This window comes from Gossypium raimondii, chromosome 12, assembly GCF_025698545.1.
Source record: "Gossypium raimondii isolate GPD5lz chromosome 12, ASM2569854v1, whole genome shotgun sequence".
In the NCBI taxonomy this organism is placed as follows: Eukaryota; Viridiplantae; Streptophyta; class Magnoliopsida; order Malvales; family Malvaceae; genus Gossypium; species Gossypium raimondii.
The window spans coordinates 54432133-54449971 of NC_068576.1; the positions used below are offsets into that span (position 1 = coordinate 54432133).

A 17839-nucleotide genomic window follows, 5' to 3' on the forward strand; every position below is an offset into this window, starting at 1 on the left:
TTATTTAATTTTTTCTTAAAACCATAAACACTAAACCCTAATCTAAAATTTATAACTAATTTAATTAAGAAACCTTAAACCCTTATTTATTTAATTTTTTCCTTAAAATCCTAAAATTTAAAAACTCAAAAATTCCAAAACCCCAACTCTAATTACAAAAAACCCTAAATCCTACAAAACGGGGAAAGTGCTTCCTTGAGGAAGTACTTTGTCCACGTGGACATAAAGCGCTCCCTCAAGGAAGCGTTTTCTGTTCACGTGGACAAAGCGCTTCATTGAGGAAGCGGTTTTTGTCCACGTGGACAAAGCGCTTCCTCAAGGAAGCGTTTTCCTGCTTTATCCCCTGACAACGCATTGATGTGGACGCGTTTTTTGGGGAAAATGGTCTATTTCAGTAATTAATTCAGAACCTGGTCCATTTCGGTAATTTTAAAAATAAATGGGCTTTTATTGGTTATTTGCCCCACATTTGGTTACTATCAATTTTGAAAATGAACAAATTAGTTTTTTCTCAACAAAAATATAAAAAATTATAAATATTTTTAAAATTTTCAAATATTTATAAAATTTTAAATTTTATATTTAAAAAATATAAATATTAAAAATATTAAAATTTCTAAAAAATAAAAAATTTAAAAACTCTAAAATAATATTTTTGTGACCTAAATAAGTAAATTACTTATTCAAATTTATTATACTAAACTATCCTCTCTCTTTTTCACTTATATTATTTTGAAAGAGTTTTAAATATATATATATATGGTTTCAAATTTATATGTTCTAACATAGAATTAGTTGTATTGTAATAAGATTTTAATTTGACATGTTTAATTTTTTAATTTAACTCAAACAATTTCATTTGATTCAATTCGACTTATATTTCATTTTACTCGACTCGATTCGAAAATTTTCAAATCGAGTTAAAATGATAAAATGAGACTCATCAATCGATTGACTTGAAATTTTTTTCATCCTAATGGTTGTGTTATAAAAACACTGTCTTAACAACCAATCAAGGAGTATTGACAAGACTGTAACTTTAAAACTGTAAATTTATTCTATTTTGGTTTAAATATATTTATTTAAGTTTAATATATTACTAATTTTAATTTATCGTATTTTATTCTACATAAATTCTAATTTTAATTAATCAAATATACATTATTTTTGAGTTCTACTGAGCTTAAAATTCTTATTATTGGCAAATTATATTGTATTTCTATTGCACATAATTTTTATATGAAAATAAATTGCAATGAAAGGCGTCGTAATTAATTGTGTTTGAAATAAAAGAAGTGAACAATAGTCGCAAAAGGTCATAAATTTTTTTTTACGAAAAGGTTTTGATCGGATATTTGTTTAAAATATAAGAAAATTAATTTTATTACTCTTTTTTGGTCTTGTTAAAAAGAAAGTAGGTGAGAGAATCTTATCTTCACTCTTCCCACCCACCTTATGAGTTCCTTCTCTTCTTCTTTGTCTTTACCAAACATAATTGCATTTTTTAATCCCAAAGTAGGAGTTGAATTCTTGCATTTTTTTTAACTAAAATCAAGTCGATTTTTTTTCTTTTTGAGATGTTATAACTTTCATACTCTCAACTAAAGTTTAAAAAAATTCGAAAAATCGGAAATTTATTATGTAAATATAAAATTTGAAAAGTTAGAGATTAATTACAGAATTTTATTTATAAAACTTTTGATTCTTCATATTATTTGGACTTGATCTTGGATGGATATAAATTGTTTTAATGGTTATTGAGACTTGATCTTAAAAATGAGGTGACATGATGACGGATCATTCCACTTCAAAAGTTTTTATAGACTTGATCTTGAAAGCTGAATTTTATCTCATTTGTGTTCAGGCAACTAGTTTCTGAACTGATCCAATGATCTTCTAAATTTTACTTCAATAGCCTTCTAGAATTGATATTAAAAATTTATCTGAATGATTTTAATATCTTTTATTTATTATTTATTATTTATTATGTATCTCATATTAATTTAAATTAGTTAGAGATAAAACAATACTTAAATAGTACTATTAATTTACAAATAAGTTCTAGAAAGATTTAATTTCTCATTTATTTTAATTTAACTAGAGATAAATATTACTAACACATGATAAATTCTAATTGGACCAAAATTTCTCGTTTTACAAACTCTAACCATAGTGTTTGGACAATTTTGAAGTACAAGTTCAAAATTTGTGGTTAATTGAACCGAACAATTTTTATTATTTTATTTAATTTATAATTTTGTATTTTTAAAATAAAAATAAATATTTATATTAAAATAGTGAAAATAACTCAACATTTATAAGAGGTATTGTTTATTTTTAATTACTTGAAAAATATTTTTAAAATTATTTATAAAAACTTTAAAATTTTATCTAATAATACAAAAAACATAAAATAAAGTTGATGTATTATAAAATAAATCTAACAACTGAAATTTGTCGTTGAACTTACCGAGTTAATCATTAAGCTCACTCTAATGAATAACTTAAAAATAATAGTATAAAAAAAAAACCGCATTAAACGAAATTATTACGTATTTTACCTAATTCATGAAAGTTAAATTGTGCAGTAAAAACATAAAACATAAAACTCGATTTCAATACGGTGTTAAGGAAGGTGAAGGATACGTCAAGCCCGCAATGTAGTGTGAAGGTTCCTGTACAGTAAACACACAGTGTAATTTGATTTTTACAGTTTTAAAAGTAGAATATTAGTTATTCTTTTATAACAACTAAAATTTTATTAATTTAATTAAATGATGTGATATTCGTAATATCTGTAAGTGATTTCACCCGCTCATTGTAAATATTTAACCAATTTAATTTATATTTTATTCATGGATTAAATACAATCATTTAAATTAAATTTATCTTATAAAATTAATATTTTTGATACAATATTTAAAGTTATCCATAACCTCTTTTTAACCTATAAATAAGAGTATAATACGTTTTAACGTACTTAAACTCACGTCCTCTTACATTGACAATAATATCCAATTTGTATTTTTCAAAAGTAACTTAGTAACTTTGTTACATTATGTAAAAAAAAAAAAGTGAAAAGTGAAAAGAAAGAGACTCGAATTTCTAGGGTAGTGGAGTTGTGTTTGGTCCCACCCACTCCCACTCTAATTTCCTCACTCCCCAATTACAATTAATTCGCCGATTCATGATCCCAAACTCTGCACCTGCTTTTTTTTCCCCATAAATTCAATGAATACGACGTCGTTAGCCTTTCTCAACTGGTAGCTATCTTATCTAATAAATAATAAAGTAGTTAACCACTTAACAGAAACATATATATAATAAAAAAGTGGTTAACTACACTAATTTTCTTTACTTAACTATTAAATAATTTGATAGGGACCTAAAAAGAAATAAACAATTTGATAAATTAAGCGCTAAACTTGGAATTTTTTCTAATCCTTAAAAGAGCTTACTTGCAATGAAAGAAAAAAAAAAAGCACTAATTTTTACACTTCTTTCGACAAATTGGGTATACAAAATTTAATACCCAGAGCTTCAAAAACTAAAAACTTTTAAAGAAAAAAGCTAATTAGTCTAAAGTTACATGAACGAAATGTGGGCAAAAAGAACAATAAAAAAATTAGCAGTGAAAACCTAAAACAGACCCATCAGTCACTGCAATGGTGACTCTGCACCCAGATTTAGCCTTCACATGATGGGTGAAGAAATGCAGAACCCGAATCCGACCCCCCATTTCCATCCGAGACTCAATCTCCATCGTGGGTCCGATTCGATTCCCATTATTAGTCCCGCCAAACCCACCAGGCACACCAATGGGCCCCATTGTCGTCGTAGTAATAGGCATCGTCGCCGCCGATGCCTCATTCGGTGGCGCTAACGGAAAAGACTGAACGGCGAAAGTAGCAGCCATGTACTGGGTCCGGCCCGCTTCGATCTTCCCCGCGGGTATAAACATGAACCCGACTTGAGAGCCCGAGTAAAGCAGCTGGATGGAGCTGTCGTAGTGAGAGAAAACGGCCCGGTTTGGGTTTCTAACGGTGACGTATTGGGAGAAAGTGAAGCTGACGGTGTTGTTACCGACGGAGAACGACGGGAGCTGCACGGTGTTGACGGAGATCTTCGGGTCTTGGGGTTTGAAAACGGTGAAGTAAACGATAAGAACTATTATTACAAGGAAGATCAAGAAAACCGTTGCTACAATACACGAAGCTAGATTTGTACGACCAGATGGCGGCTTTTGTGGCTTCACCATTATAAATGTATTTTTGGGTTCAACTGCTTTGTTTTCTTGGGTTTGATCTAAAGAGAAGCGGTGTTTGGATGGGAGGAAAAGAGTGTATTTAAGGAGGGAAAATGGGGAGGAAAGTGATCTATATGTGATGTAGAACAGTAAAAGTGAAGACTTTTTGTTATAATTTTCTTGTTTGTAGTATTTTTACAGTGTGGGGTTTTAACTCTTTTTAGGAATTTTCAAAAATTAAAGCTTTAGATTTTTGGTTTTTGATGTCTTGAGGAAAGGAATCAAAGATGAACAGAAAAGAGAGAACAGTGGATAATTAAGAAAAATAAATAAATAAAAAAGGTGGGATTAAGAAGAAGAAAATGTTGGTTCTGTGAGTTCTATTCTGAGGATGTTTGATTCCTTGCAAGAAAACAGTTAATTTCAGTTTTTTTTTTCTTTTTTGGTCGGCCAATAACTGTAAACAACAGTCATCTCTCTTAAAAAACATGTATTTTCATTTGAAGGTGTAGGATTTTAAGCTTGAAAATGAAGAATAAAATAAAGGTAATAACTTGAACTTAATTACTACTATCTGTCTATTACATGTGAGTCAAAAGAAAATCTTTAGGTAAAAGATATTGATTCCTTTTTTCCCACATGCCCACCGGTTCTATTTGTCAATACTGTAAAAAAAAAGACTTGTTCTAAGATGGTCTGAAAATTAGTAGCAATGAAAACAAATCAGTACCTTTTTCACAGTGGGAGGAAAACACAGTTTCATGGCAGAGGACAGACGGATGTGGGGGAAAAACAAATAGCCAAACTTGCAATAATTGAGATGCCAACTTACCAAACAAATTGCAGCAAAAATTAAACTTTGTACTAGAATGCTGTAACAATGATGAGTGGTTGTCATGTTATACTAATATTTCTAAATATTTTGTAGTGACAATGCAAGAAATAAATAATATAAGTTAAATTAGAAGAAATGGTATGTACAAATGCAACATATACATAATGTAATTTCATTTGCTTTGCAGCTTTTCCTAATTTTCTGTTCTCCCACTTGCATCTGTAGGCACAAGTGAATGTTCCCTGAAAAATGTTGAACAATCAATCTTTACAGACAACTTCAAATGTATGTACAAGGTTTTTTTTTTTTAGCTCTTCTTGAGCTATGATCCTGCAATCTATATAAATATAGAATCTTAGCATACATATATTATTTATTATCTTTGACTCTGCTCAATGTACTGATACTGATATAAGGGTCAAGTAATAAGCTTGACTGAGTGAAAGAAAGGAGAAAAAAAAAAGAAAAAAAAAAACACGAAAGCTTCGGCCTGTGTAAAAGAAGATAAGCCATCTACGTTCGCGTGATTTTGTTGCGGTCCATACAAAAATGGACTCGTCGTTAGGTGAATACATACAATTATGTAATGGTATTCTAGGTTGGCAAATCAGTTTGTGAGCTTGTCAAGCCAAGAATCCATGACTTCAGAGACAGTTTCCATGAACGCAGCTTCGCTCATGCCTGGAAGCAAGGAATCTTGAGCTTCACGAACGATCTGCTCGATAGCAGATTCCTTGTTAACGGTTTCTCTGCACATGATGCTTCCAATGGTGAAGGGAGTTAGACCTCGCTCTGCACCTTTTTTCAAAAGCATGGTGGAGATTCGCAGTGTGCGAGCGCACTCAACAGGAACATCCCACCCGTAATAATTCAGAAGTGCGATATCTTGTTCGGCATCCAGTGATTTTATATAGTTAAGAGTGTCTGGAGAGTAAGGTTGCCGTGATTGTGGCCAGTAAACCCAATCAAATGTGCAATCCTCAAACTGTAAAAAAGGCAAAAGGAGATTAGTTCAAAGATGAAATGATCTATTGTATTGATTAAATTCAAATCACAAATTCCCATATATGAGGTGAATATACATGTAAAACCAGGGCATTATTAGAATGATATGAGTTTACTTACATTCTCAGGCAGGCAGTAGCCGTGATCGATTGGAATAAGCACGGTGCGACCATCATCTCCTTTGCCAATCAAGATATTACCAGCATGTCTATCAGCATTCGCCGTTCTTATATCAAACACACTGATCTTGTGCACTTCCTCCATCGGGAAACCTCCAGGACCCATGTCCTCACAACTCCCCGAGTTCTTCATAAACTTCTGTAACGATCCGAGTTTAACATTCTCAGGTGCATGTTCATACCCATCAGGATGGTTAAACCCTTTGTGCAAGCATTGAACCATGCAGGTAGGAGGCACACCAGCGAACCCCATCATCTCGCCCGACACAGATCGAGGTCCATTCTTGGGATGATCCAATATATAAGCAGCCACTTCTCTAACTGCTCCTTCTCCAACCTTTGTGCCCCTTTTCAGCCCTTCACCATTGGTTGATAACGGTAACCCTTGTGGATTGTTCACAGCATTTGGCTCCTCGTCGATCGGCTTGAAAATGGAAACATAATCAAGCCCCGATTTATCTTGCATGAAATAAGTCCCTCCAGTCCCTTCAGATGATCTAATCGGCTGGTTCCCTATATCCAATCCATTAAATGTGGAATGAATCATGTCCCATATAAATGGAGGCAATCCCACTCTGGGGTTAACAAAAACAGGCTCCAACAAGAAATCCTCTGTCACAATCTGATGATGCTCATCGGATTGGTTTTTTTCTCCTCCTACACTACCTCTACTCTCATCTAGCTCACTCTCAGCGACAACAGAAAGTTCCAAATCTTTCTCGACAGGTTTAGCTTGAACTTTGGCTGATTTTTTAACCACCAAATGCATCACGGCATCGTTATATTTACATAGATCATCGATTAACCTTTGGTCGTCGATTTTTTCACCATTAAAGAATATCTCTTGTTCATCGACACCCACAAGGCCTTTTTCTTTTCTAGCTATCCTTTGTTTCAAATACCCAATGTTCCTATTCCTATTAACATGCAATTCAAATTCTTTCCCACAGCTTGTCCGTACAGTGATAAGCAAAAGATCGGAAAGCTTCAAAACTAAATGCAAAACGTTCCCACCTTTTACGCCGTAATCTTTGAGGAGCGAATCGTTCCGAGTCATCTCTCTGCCTCCGCAAACAAGCTTCTGGTTCTTCACTGCATACCCTTTGCATGTCTGGATCCGGAGCTTGACGGAGGCTATCGAGTCCGACTCCAAAACTCGCATCGGAATAACCGAACCGGCGACGGAAAGGTAAAACAAGATCGACTCACCCGCTTGGTTTTCGCAATAACCGCGAGAGCGAACCGTTTCTTGACGAACCGGACTCAAAGCACAGTCGGCAACAGACATTTTCTTCTGCGATGAATTGAAGAAAAGGAAGAAAAAGAAAGACTGAACAGAAAAAAGAAAAACAAACGATTCTTTCCTACAATCCCTGCAAATGACAGTCAGCGAGACGGGGACATAGCTGTAATATTTCGTTATCGTGAATGTGGAAGAAGGCTAAAAAGCTCAAACTGGGTATTGCGAGATAGCGGATTCTTTACCAAAAGAAAAAGAATCGAAAGCAAATGTTCAAGAACGAGAGCTTTTTAAATTGAACAAAGGAATCAACAACGAGAAAAAAGAAAACCCGTGGATTTGGCGATCCAAACTAATCCCCCGACTTTGGTGCTTTCTTCGTTTCTGTTGTGATATGGCCGATCTTTTCGCCGATTTTCACTGCTCCGGTGCAAAAATCGTCGACGATGTGTAAGAGAGAGAAGGGAAAGTGAGTGGAGGAGGAACGGTAATCTAGCCGTTGGCTTTATATAAGCTTTGACCCAACGACTCCAACGGGAGAATCGTTTTTAAATTAAATTAAGGAGCACGACGCCGTTAGAATGTCAGTAACGGTCGTTTGGGTAAGTTCAAGGAAGGAGGGTTGATTTGACTTAAATACAATTGAGATTTTGCGTAGTGAGGTAAAAGTGAATTTGAGAGTGTGAAAGTAATTAGATATTTAATAATCATACTGAATCCAACCAATGGACATTAACAAAATTAAGTGCAACAGTAAAGGTAAAGAATGTTTGAGGACCAATTTTAAAATTATTTTCAATTTGCTCCTTGTATTGTATATAAATTTTACATTTAGCTCATTCTTTGTGCCCATATTCTTTTTATTTCAAAATTTTAATCTTAATGCAAATTACACTCGTCAAATTTATTAACTAATTTTTATAAGCAATATATGAAAAAACAAATAATCATAATATTATACTTGTAATAATATATTTAGCATATTAATAGTTATCATTTAATTACAACTTTCAATTTCTAAAATATAAAATATAAATATTAAATTCATAACTTACCAAAAATACCATAATTTTACCTATGTTCTAGTGTCAAAGGAAAACATAAATCATTTGGCTTTTTGAATGACCACCGACCGTACAGATGTTGAAGTTGTAAAGTTCCCGTAAGCTAACGGAAATTTAACGGAAAAGTGGAGAATGTGTATTACGTAGGATCTTCCTTGAAATTAGATGGGTAAACAATATTAGTAGTCATCCAATTATAACTTTTTTTCTTTTTTAGTCGTTCAATTATGAAAAGTTACAAAATTGTCATTTAATCGTTAGTAAATTTTTTTAGTCACCCAACTATGAAATGTTACAAAATAGTTATCCAACTATTCAGTTTTGTCTTTTCTGATCACTCAACTATATTAGATTTTTCGGTATTTCTATTTCTACATTAACCAGCTAGTGATCAAGAAAGACAAAATTGAAAAATTGAAGGACTATTTTATAACTTTTCATAATGAGAAGGCAAGAAAACATAACTACAAGTATAATCCACCCAAATTAAATTTAAGATTAAATGAAATCGAATCATTAAATGAAACAAAGTTCTTTCAACATTATTTTCTTTTATTAACAAAATTCAAATTTAAGATAATATCAAGATTTTGTTAAAAAAAAAAAGCCAACATCTTTCAAGTACATTTAAATACTTAATAGCAAGTACAACTTTCAAACTAAAATATTTATTGGTATTCTGTTTTCTTCCTTATAATTTATTTTTAGAGTAGATTAACTTTAATTTGTTTATTGATGATGCTAACGCATCCGGTATAGTATACGTATAATCCCAAGTGCATGCAATCGAAATAGCTTGAGACGCAAGATCCAAGTTCATTGCCGTTGCACTCGAAAAGGGTCTGTCCCCAAATTCTTCTTACAAATGTGTTAAAGTAATCACTCACTTTGTCGTTTAATGCATTATTATGCCTCCAAGTCACACATGCCATGAAAGACCTCTCTCTGTCTCTCTCCCCCCCCCCCCCCTTTGATTTTCCCATTTCCTATACATTTCACTTTCTAAACCTGCCATGTCCCAATTCACAAACCCTCTCCTTTCACAAAAGCGAATAAATTTATTTTCAAAAAATTTAAAAAAAAAATGTTAATTTCATCCTCTCAATTGGTTGAATAATACTCATTAGTATTCAAACAAGCATTAAGAATTTTAATTTATTTTTTGGATGTAGATTTATTTTACGATGCTTAATTTATATTCATAAAAAGTATTTAATGAATTATGAGTTCAATACATCCTGTTTAGCAGAAAGGTAGATATTTTTTACTCATTATCAGACAATCACTTATTCACAAACTTTGTCTGGGGCTAATAGTTTTCATTTCCCGTCTCGTGGAAAACCCTTTTCGCTCCGCTTAGCCCTATCTCCCTCTAAGGGTATTTTAGTGATAGGTTCTTTACGAACCGAACGATCCTATTTGTTCAAATACCTAGCGACAAACTCCTATGTTCCTTTCATTACAGTATTTCTGAATAAGTTCTTCGACAACAAGCTTAAAGTTTTTCTTATTGATGATATTGATATTGATGATAGTGACGATATTGATGCTAGTGATGCTATTGATGGTGACCTTGATACAGACCTGGAGCTTCTAACTATGATGAATGCGTTAACTATGAATATGATTTTAGTGTGGTGTGTTTAATTTTTTTTAATCTCACGTTATAGTATCTAATCCCATCACCACTATTATTTTTACACTAATCGTAGATAAATATACCGTTCATTTAAAATAGCTATTAGAATTAAACAAGAGAATACATTTATTGTGTAATGTAAAGATATCGTTATACCATTTCCACCTATATGCTTTTTGATAGAGGGAAATGATATAAAAAAAAAACAAATTAGACTAAAAGTACGAAAAATGAGGCTTAAATTAAATTATAGAAGAGCTGTTGAGTTTGGCAGCAAGTTAATGATGTGCCCACGAGGTGTGTTTTGCCTTGAGCCAGCAAAGTTGATGAGATGGTCGCAACATGTATAGGAATTATTAATTAAGTAATTAATAAGTAAGGAATTGGTTTAACTTGAAGTACATGCACCTAAAGAGATTCGAGTTGATCCAAAGGGATGACATGTCCCACATCTCACGTTGAGTCTTCCAAAATATGAATCCCCAAATTGTATGATAAATCACTAATTTCTGGTTTTAAAATGAACAAAACCAAAGCGTTCTGAATTTGTTCCACTAAGTTAGCCAGTAGGCCAAATGTTTGCCATACTGAACTTTTTTTGATTTTATGGTGCCATTTTTAATATCGAATCTCTGCAACTAAGAAAAGCATTTGTCATGTCAAGTCCCTGCAGTGTGAAATTTCATGTCAGAATATTTGAATTTATACAAACTATATGCGCATAATCGTTAATATGAGAAATTAGAAATTTCAATATGAAAATAACAAATAAATATCATTTTAACTTACATCAAATGTGGGATAGTCATATTTTTCATCAAAATTGGGTTGCGAGCTACAAATTCATCCCACTCTTTCATATCAATTTTTCCATCTTTATTTGAATCTGCATCTTTGAATGTCTGCGCATATAAAATAAAAGCTACGAAATTAGTGTGTTAACTTCATGAAAATATTCTAGCTTCTAGTCAGTCATACCTTATCAACAATGACGTCGATCACATCATTGGAAAGGACCAAGTTTGATTCGTTTAGAAGAGCCAAAATCATCTCCTTGACCTTAAACCAAGAAACTCTAAATCAGCCTAAATGCCCAACACAAACCGCCAACCAATAAAGCAGTGCCAATTTTCTTGGACATGTCACAAGGAGACACTTTCAGTGACAACCAGGGAAGATCGAGGACAGTACCAATATTGTGTTCATAGTGATGACATGACGTGGCCAAAAAAAAAAAAACGATAGTACCTCACTCGTCAGTGGATCATGATAATAACCAATCAATGAGGTCCAAAGTATGCCCTTTACCTCCTCAGGTTCGATGAAACCAGTTTGCCATATATCATATAATTGAAATGCGACTGCAACATGAAGACAGTTCGCCATATTTCATTAATTTATTGTCTCATACACATGTACGTTCAAGAGACATGAAAGGAGTTGAAATTCTTACAAGCAACTTTGTCGGAGCGAGGAGCATCTGGGTGAAAGATGCTTAGAGATCGAACGAACTCTCCGAATCCTATAAACCCATCATTGTTGGCATCGAATAACCGAAACATCTATTACCGAACCAGGGACATTTGTCAATTGTTGTTGTCTCGAAGTTACGATGATGATTGTAATGGAAGGAACCAGCAGTGAAAGAGGCAAAAAGTTTACCCTGTTTGCAAAGAGATTTTGTTCGTTTCTGTTTCTGAACAAACCAAGTAGAAACTCTTCCTGTATAGATTGGAACTGAAATGTTAGAAAATTTAGTCTCCATTAAAATATATTGATGGTTGCTTGCCTACCTTGCTTATATATCCATCATCAACTAGAGAACTGCTTAGTTGTCTGAAAAGCTCGTACAAAGCTTTAACTTCGGTTTCATTAACTGCAACAACATGCAACAGATACGGTGAAACCCAAAATCCTGGGAGGGAACACGACAAAAGGAAACTCACTTACAGCAGGTTTCAGCAGCAAGAATGGTTGGATCTTCATATTTAACTCGACACTTCATGCAAACGCAGCCCATCTTAAATGGTTTTGGTTTTTTCTTGTCTAAAGGTTATATGAACGTAGGAAAAGAGACCTATGGATAGGAGTGAAAGATTTTGAATTGGAATTTGCATGAATTCTATGGTTCCATGCGTTTATCTTTATTTTTTTATTATTATTCCTGATGTCTGGGGGTAAAAACTTTAGTAAGAATCAGGTTCTTCATTCGCCGCTAAGAGTTTTGGTCGGAAGAAACAGGTCTTACGGTGGAGAAGGGAGATAAACATTCGACTGATTTGTTCCATAAACCTTGCCGACTAATTGAAATAATTCCAAAGCCTATATTCTTTTTCTTACCATTCTAGATGTATTCGCTATTAATGTCCAAACTTTTACGGTGGACACATGCACCAACGTTGGATCTTTGAAAATAAATCTGAACCATTAAAACAAGTTAATTTAACATTTATTTATAACCTAAAACTGGAAACAGCTTGTTACTATAATTAAAAAAAATAACACTTTAATTTTTTTTTATGAATTATAATAACATAGCAAAATTCAAACAACAAACGTGATTAACGATTCAAACCCAAGTCACACTTTGATTATTTAATGAGCCAATCAGAACATTTTGAGAACATGAGTCAGATCACTGATTATTTAATGGACATTTGGTACCTGAATTTGATTTTTTTTTACCGATACTTTTTTTTAAGATGTTACTTAAAATTTTTAAGTCTAATTTGATATTTGAACTTGATTCTTTATTTTAGTTTAATATTTAATCTTTTTTTCTAATTTGGTACTTGTTAAACATTTTACAAATTACTCTAATATACTAATAATGTTATTTTTTATGAGGTAACAAAAATAATCAATGTATGATCGATATGTAACAGATGATATGATATTTTTTTGTATTTTATATGTCCAATTCCTTTTAATTAATTAATTAATTTATTAGTTGAAAATAATGGATTTCTTTTAATTTGAGGTTTTAAAATTTTTTCTTATTTAATATTAATTAGTTAATCATAGCTTAATATCTATTTTTTAACATGAATTTCCTCTAATACTGATAATCTTTTGTAGCATAGCAAAAAAAGTTAACACCGTTAGTGTTTTATGTAATTGTATAACATTTAACAAATTTAAGTATCAAATTGAACCCAAAAAATTTAGGTGCCAAATTAGGAAAAATACCAAGTTTAAGTACCAAATTAGAAAAAAAATCAAGTTCAAGTCTTGAATGTTATATTGAGCGATATTTAATTGTTTAATTTAATTTTAATTTTTGTAACTCAAAATCCTCGATTCCCTTTTTTTTTTTAAGGATTCTAAGAAAAATGAGGTTAACGAAAAGGATAATTTGTTTTATTTAAAATTGGTATATCATTAAATTATAATTGAATTATATAATTAATCATACAATCACAACTTTTAATTAAATCAATCAATGTACGAATGTAAACCTAAATTAGTATACACATGTTCAAGATTATGAACGTAACCAATTGAATTATTCAATTAACCTTATAACCATTAATTTCAAATTAAACTCATATACATGTGTCCTGAATTGCGATGTGATTGATTGAGTTATCTAATTAATTAATTATAACTTTACAATTGAACCAAAATTTATTCGAATATAAACCCTAAACTTATATTCACGTCTTGAATTCCAAACAAACTCACTTGAATGGTTCAATTAATCGTACAATCATGAATTTACAATTAAATTTAAATTTATTTGGACATAAACCCTAAACTCGAATGCACATGTCTCAAATTACTAGCATAACCGATTGAATTCAGTGGCATATCAATTATTTATAGTGACGTTTTTCAAGTTCAAGAATAGAAGTGGTCCATTTTAGGTGTTATTTTGAGAATGATTGTAAAATTCGGGGGCCATTTTATGCTGAAAACAAAAATTACCTTTCTTTTGAATACAAGTACTTTCCGACCCAAATCCTTTAAAAATCCAGATCAGAAACCCCAAGAAGCTATAGTCCCTTACTAGAGAGACCCACAAGAAGCATTGAATTAAAATATAAAATGCTCAGGAAAATTTTTTAGACGGATTTTTTTTATATATCCGAATATTCGATGGATAATAATATTTAATTTGGATTTGAATAGAGATATTCGAGTAATTCTTGAATAATAAATATATTTAATATTTTTTAGACAGATTTACAAATTTGAATTTAGATAATCTAAAAATTGCTTATATCCAACCTATTACAATTCTTACTTTTGACCCTCAATATCGACACATTCCCACCTTCAGATCAATTATTCTTCAATGCAATGTTTTCGAAACTAGACTTGATCAGCTGGTTGATCCGGTTGGATCGAGAACTGATAGGTCCAACAATTCAACCTCCCTCGTCAAATCAAAAATTATTTGTAAATAATTAACTCGATTCTATTTTAAACCTGCTCATATTAATTTTTTATTTTAAAAATATTTATATTACTATAAATTTAGTTTTTATGTACTATAAACTATATACTATATATAAAAGAATAATATTATAATATATTATAAATATAGAAAACGACTTTAAATTAAGTCTTTAACTGAGTTGGTGTCATGAATCCACGAACATATTCCATTAGGAAAATTATAAAATTGTCTTTCTGTATTAAAAACAAATTATATTTTTAGAGAGTATTTCAATCTTTATAAGTCTTTGTAAAAGGCAATAAAAATTACATATAATGGAATTTAAATTTGCATTGATAAAATCTAATTTTTATTATACATATTGATAATGTTAATTCGATACCAACTAAAAAATTGATCACCACACTAAAATGAATAATTTATAACATTTGATTGAATCCTGTAGGAAACAAGAAAACAGAGGGTTTAAATTAAGTTGCAGAGGCCTCTTCAAAGGTAATAATAACCACAAGGCACAAACACACCCTAGTTTTACAGTAGGAAATTTTCTTTTTCCGACTTCAAAGAAAATTGGGTCAAGTTTGACCGTCTTCAAATGTTACTTATTCCCAATGATTTCAGCTTCATTGTTGAGTACAAAACTGGGAAATGCAAGGCTGGTTAAGTCCCTGAAAAGTAATACATTTTCATGGATACTATATAATGAAAAGAGCTTAATTTTAGAAGTTAGCAGGAAAAACATGAACTCACTTCAGATATGGAAGTGTCATGTTCTTTAAGACAGATGGATTATTTTTCACAAATTCCCTCCATTCTTCTTCATCAATCTTCCCATCCCCGTTTGAATCCGCCTCCACCATTGTCTGCACCCATACATTCTCAAGAAAGCAAAGAGGATATGTAAAAAAATAAAAGAAAAAAAAGTTTACAATAATTAACACCTTTTCCACAATCATTTCCACCATGTCATTGGAAAGTAAGAGGTCTGATTCACCAAGCAGAGCCAATAGCATCTCTTTCAACTACCAGTTTGGTCATTAAAAAAGAAAAATAAAGGGAAAACAGATAAACAACCAAAAAGTAAATAAATTATATATATATATATATATATAAGTTGGTGGTTTTTTTCTTTTGCCTCTTCTCCCTCAATGTAACCAGTCTGTCGTAGGTCGTACAATCTGAATAGGACTGGAAGAACATAAGTAAGAAATGATAACCTTAAACATGATGCTATGGTTATTTATATATGATACACATTACATACATACATGCAATTTTGTCTGCTATTGGAGCGTTGGGATGAAAGACGCTTAAAGAACGAACAAACTCTCCAAATTCAATAACCCCATTGTGTTTAACATCGAATAAATCAAATACCTGCAATATAAGAAAAACTAATTGCAGCTTTAACTAAATAATAATAATAATTTATGAATAAATTAATAAACTCACTCTATCTGCAAAGAGATTTTGCTTGCTGCTGTTTCTAAAAACTGCATGCTGGAATTCCACCTGTTTAAACAGAAAAAATAAAAATGTCTAAGAAATATATGTTAAAGTCAAAGAAAATGGTGCAAGAAAGTAAAGCCACCAATACCTTGTGAATAAGACCATCGTCAATTATGGAGCTGCTTACCCTCTTGAACAGATCATAAAGAGCTTTTACTTCATTCACAGTAACTGTTGAATTATAAGAAATAATGCTTTTTTCCTTGCTCTTAGACAATTGAATTAAATACCCAGATAATAGAATCAACAAAATATAAAGGAAAGACCAACTCACAAGGTGTTTCAGATGCAAGAATGGTTGGATCTTTATACCCAGATTTGTTTCTAACTTTCTTCAAGCAAAAACAACCCATGAATGCAATTAATCCAACAAAAGGTCTGTCGAATAAAAGCCTGTTAAAATCCAAACAAAATTTACATCAATCCAACAGGTATTAAGGACCAAGCTTTTCCACTCTTTAAAATGAATCCCAAAAAAGAAAAAGCCAAATCCAAATATGAAGCTAAAACATCAAAACAAAACTTACTAACGATGAAAATAACAAGAGAAAAGACAAGTTATGGTGCATGAGTTGACCTTGTAACAGTGTTTTTTTTTCGGGGGGGGGGTTCAAACTTCAAACTCGAAAAAAGAACAGAAAAAAGTGGTGATTTCAGTCTTTCAGAGCTCCATTAACTAGTTTACCCAGCTCTGTATCCTTCTTCCTTTTAATATTGTGCTTGACTCTGCAATTTAAATGGGTAATGAAAGCTTCCTTTTTTTTATCGTATCTGATACAATCTTCCTGATATTATTACCCGTTGCTTTCAAGATACGAAGTTTTGAAGTCTTGACATTTGTTTATGGTTTAGTCTTTGGTTAAGTTAAGAGACAAGAGGGTTTTTTTTTTAATTATACAATGGAATGAGAAACTGTTCAGTCACATCTTCTTTTTATTTATTTATTAAGTATTTTACAAATCACGAACAATTGGGACTTTTGTTAATTTCATCTTGAAAATATCAATAAAATCTCTAATTCTGCTGTTAGATTATGTATTTTTGGTCTGTAGTTTTTGAATTTATTAATTTTAATTTTTATTTTTAAATTTTAATTTTGATCAGATAAATTTATTTAGTTACATTTTATTATTAGTCTGGTATTATGTGTAAAGTTATAAATTTAGTTTATGTTTTCTAATTATATCATTCTTAGTCGATATATTTTCAAATTTCAAAATTTCAGGTTTATATGAGATATAACAATCGACATAACATTATACGATGCGATAATATATTTGTTGCATCAAATTTTAAAAATAGAATAACTTAATAAATTTAATAGTTATCATCTGGTAAGACTAAAATTTTAAAAGTGTGGGGATTGAAAATGACCAAATTAAAGTACAATAATTAAATTCATAATACAAGTTAAGGACTAATAGCAGAATTTAACCTAAATAAAACGATTGCCGATAAAATTTCCGAAATCAACGGTAGAGAATATGGTGGAGGGGGAAACAAGACACATGGATACTGACAAATGGGAACTTAAACGTCAAATTTTAAGGTTAAGGCAAGTGAGCCGTGCTCCGTAAAATCTTTCGGCTTTAGGTGTCAATTTTATCCTTTCATTAATCGGCTAAGACAAAATGCTTGTCAATCCAATTGGGTTGAAGACTTGGAAGTGGTTCCTCAAGACATGTCATCCCCATACGTTCATCATGTGCCAAGTTAAATG

General features: G+C 31.6%; 4 protein-coding genes across 5 annotated transcripts; all 4 read right to left on the reverse strand.

Annotated features, from left to right (window-relative positions):
- Positions 1-3412: 3412 nt before the first annotated feature.
- On the reverse strand, positions 3413-4494 carry LOC105765315 (uncharacterized). The gene has a single exon (XM_012584332.2). The coding sequence runs from the start codon at positions 4256-4258 to the stop codon at positions 3626-3628; it is 633 nt and encodes a 210-aa protein (XP_012439786.1). The 5' UTR covers positions 4259-4494; the 3' UTR covers positions 3413-3625.
- A 695-nt stretch (positions 4495-5189) lies between these two features.
- On the reverse strand, positions 5190-8002 carry LOC105765316 (phosphatidylinositol 4-kinase gamma 2). Its single transcript, XM_012584333.2, has 2 exons — positions 6207-8002; positions 5190-6066 (listed from the first exon to the last, which is right to left on the reverse strand). The coding sequence occupies exons 1-2, from the start codon at positions 7551-7553 to the stop codon at positions 5689-5691; spliced, it is 1725 nt and encodes a 574-aa protein (XP_012439787.1). The 5' UTR covers positions 7554-8002; the 3' UTR covers positions 5190-5688.
- A 2348-nt stretch (positions 8003-10350) lies between these two features.
- LOC105765317 (calcineurin B-like protein 4) lies at positions 10351-12442 on the reverse strand. 2 transcript variants are annotated; one of them, XM_052625694.1, is made up of 8 exons: positions 12159-12442; positions 12002-12084; positions 11871-11930; positions 11662-11770; positions 11457-11569; positions 11187-11267; positions 10998-11110; positions 10351-10875 (listed from the first exon to the last, which is right to left on the reverse strand). In XM_052625694.1, exons 1-8 carry the CDS (start codon positions 12226-12228, stop codon positions 10863-10865), a joined length of 642 nt encoding a protein of 213 aa, XP_052481654.1. In that variant the 5' UTR covers positions 12229-12442; the 3' UTR covers positions 10351-10862. The 2 variants fall into 2 exon arrangements, with proteins under 2 accessions (XP_052481654.1, XP_012439788.1); XM_012584334.2 differs by having other exon boundaries at positions 11517-11569; positions 12159-12441.
- Positions 12443-15003: 2561 nt separating this feature from the next.
- LOC105765318 (calcineurin B-like protein 7) lies at positions 15004-16943 on the reverse strand. Its single transcript, XM_012584335.2, has 9 exons — positions 16651-16943; positions 16394-16512; positions 16208-16290; positions 16063-16122; positions 15879-15987; positions 15746-15798; positions 15552-15632; positions 15361-15473; positions 15004-15278 (listed from the first exon to the last, which is right to left on the reverse strand). The coding sequence occupies exons 1-9, from the start codon at positions 16686-16688 to the stop codon at positions 15209-15211; spliced, it is 726 nt and encodes a 241-aa protein (XP_012439789.1). The 5' UTR covers positions 16689-16943; the 3' UTR covers positions 15004-15208.
- Positions 16944-17839: the final 896 nt, after the last annotated feature.

Coding starts and splice junctions, on each gene's coding strand:
- LOC105765315 (XM_012584332.2), bottom strand. CDS start 4,258: ATGGTGAAGCCACAAAAGCCGCCATCTGGTCGTACAAATCTAGCTTCG.
- LOC105765316 (XM_012584333.2), bottom strand. CDS start 7,553: ATGTCTGTTGCCGACTGTGCTTTGAGTCCGGTTCGTCAAGAAACGGTT. Junction 6,067..6,206: donor GCTACTGCCTGCCTGAGAAT/GTAAGTAAACTC, acceptor CCTTTTTTACAG/TTTGAGGATTGCACATTTGA.
- LOC105765317 (XM_052625694.1), bottom strand. CDS start 12,228: ATGGGCTGCGTTTGCATGAAGTGTCGAGTTAAATATGAAGATCCAACC. Junction 11,931..12,001: donor ATGATGGATATATAAGCAAG/GTAGGCAAGCAA, acceptor CAATCTATACAG/GAAGAGTTTCTACTTGGTTT. Junction 11,771..11,870: donor AAAATCTCTTTGCAAACAGG/GTAAACTTTTTG, acceptor GTTCGGTAATAG/ATGTTTCGGTTATTCGATGC.
- LOC105765318 (XM_012584335.2), bottom strand. CDS start 16,688: ATGCACCATAACTTGTCTTTTCTCTTGTTATTTTCATC. Junction 15,988..16,062: donor AAAATCTCTTTGCAGATAGA/GTGAGTTTATTA, acceptor CTTATATTGCAG/GTATTTGATTTATTCGATGT. Junction 15,279..15,360: donor ATGACACTTCCATATCTGAA/GTGAGTTCATGT, acceptor ATTACTTTTCAG/GGACTTAACCAGCCTTGCAT.